The sequence below is a fragment of the Penaeus monodon genome, chromosome 22, assembly GCF_015228065.2.
Source record: "Penaeus monodon isolate SGIC_2016 chromosome 22, NSTDA_Pmon_1, whole genome shotgun sequence".
NCBI classification, from domain to species: Eukaryota; Metazoa; Arthropoda; class Malacostraca; order Decapoda; family Penaeidae; genus Penaeus; species Penaeus monodon.
The window spans coordinates 39,456,565-39,456,800 of NC_051407.1; the positions used below are offsets into that span (position 1 = coordinate 39,456,565).

Consider the following 236-nt stretch of genomic DNA (forward strand, 5'->3'; position numbering starts at 1 on the left):
ACCAAGATAATAAACCAAGCACTGTAAAAATTACAAAAGTGTTTGAATTTGCTGGAGAAGAAGTAAGGTAAGCTTTGGGGAAAATTTAGCCTTCCTTTTTTTTTTTTTTTAGAAATATAATGTTTAAGCTTGAAGACTTATTCCCAGGTAAATAGAGGTTGCTGAGAGTGCTAGTGTGTTTGAACTTTGGGAGACTTGCTTGTTTATTGAGATATACATTTTAAGCTTTGACTTTA

The 236-nt window shown here is 31.8% G+C and overlaps 1 protein-coding gene across 1 annotated transcript in view; it reads left to right on the forward strand.

Moving 5' to 3' along the window:
- The window catches only part of LOC119587127 (craniofacial development protein 1-like), a gene marked incomplete in the record, with an annotated part of 8,795 nt that overhangs the window by 3,073 nt on the left and 5,486 nt on the right, over window positions 1-236 (forward strand). Inside the window, 1 exon segment of the mRNA XM_037935878.1 lies at window positions 1-67. Coding sequence (XP_037791806.1) covers window positions 1-67 — 67 coding nt within the window.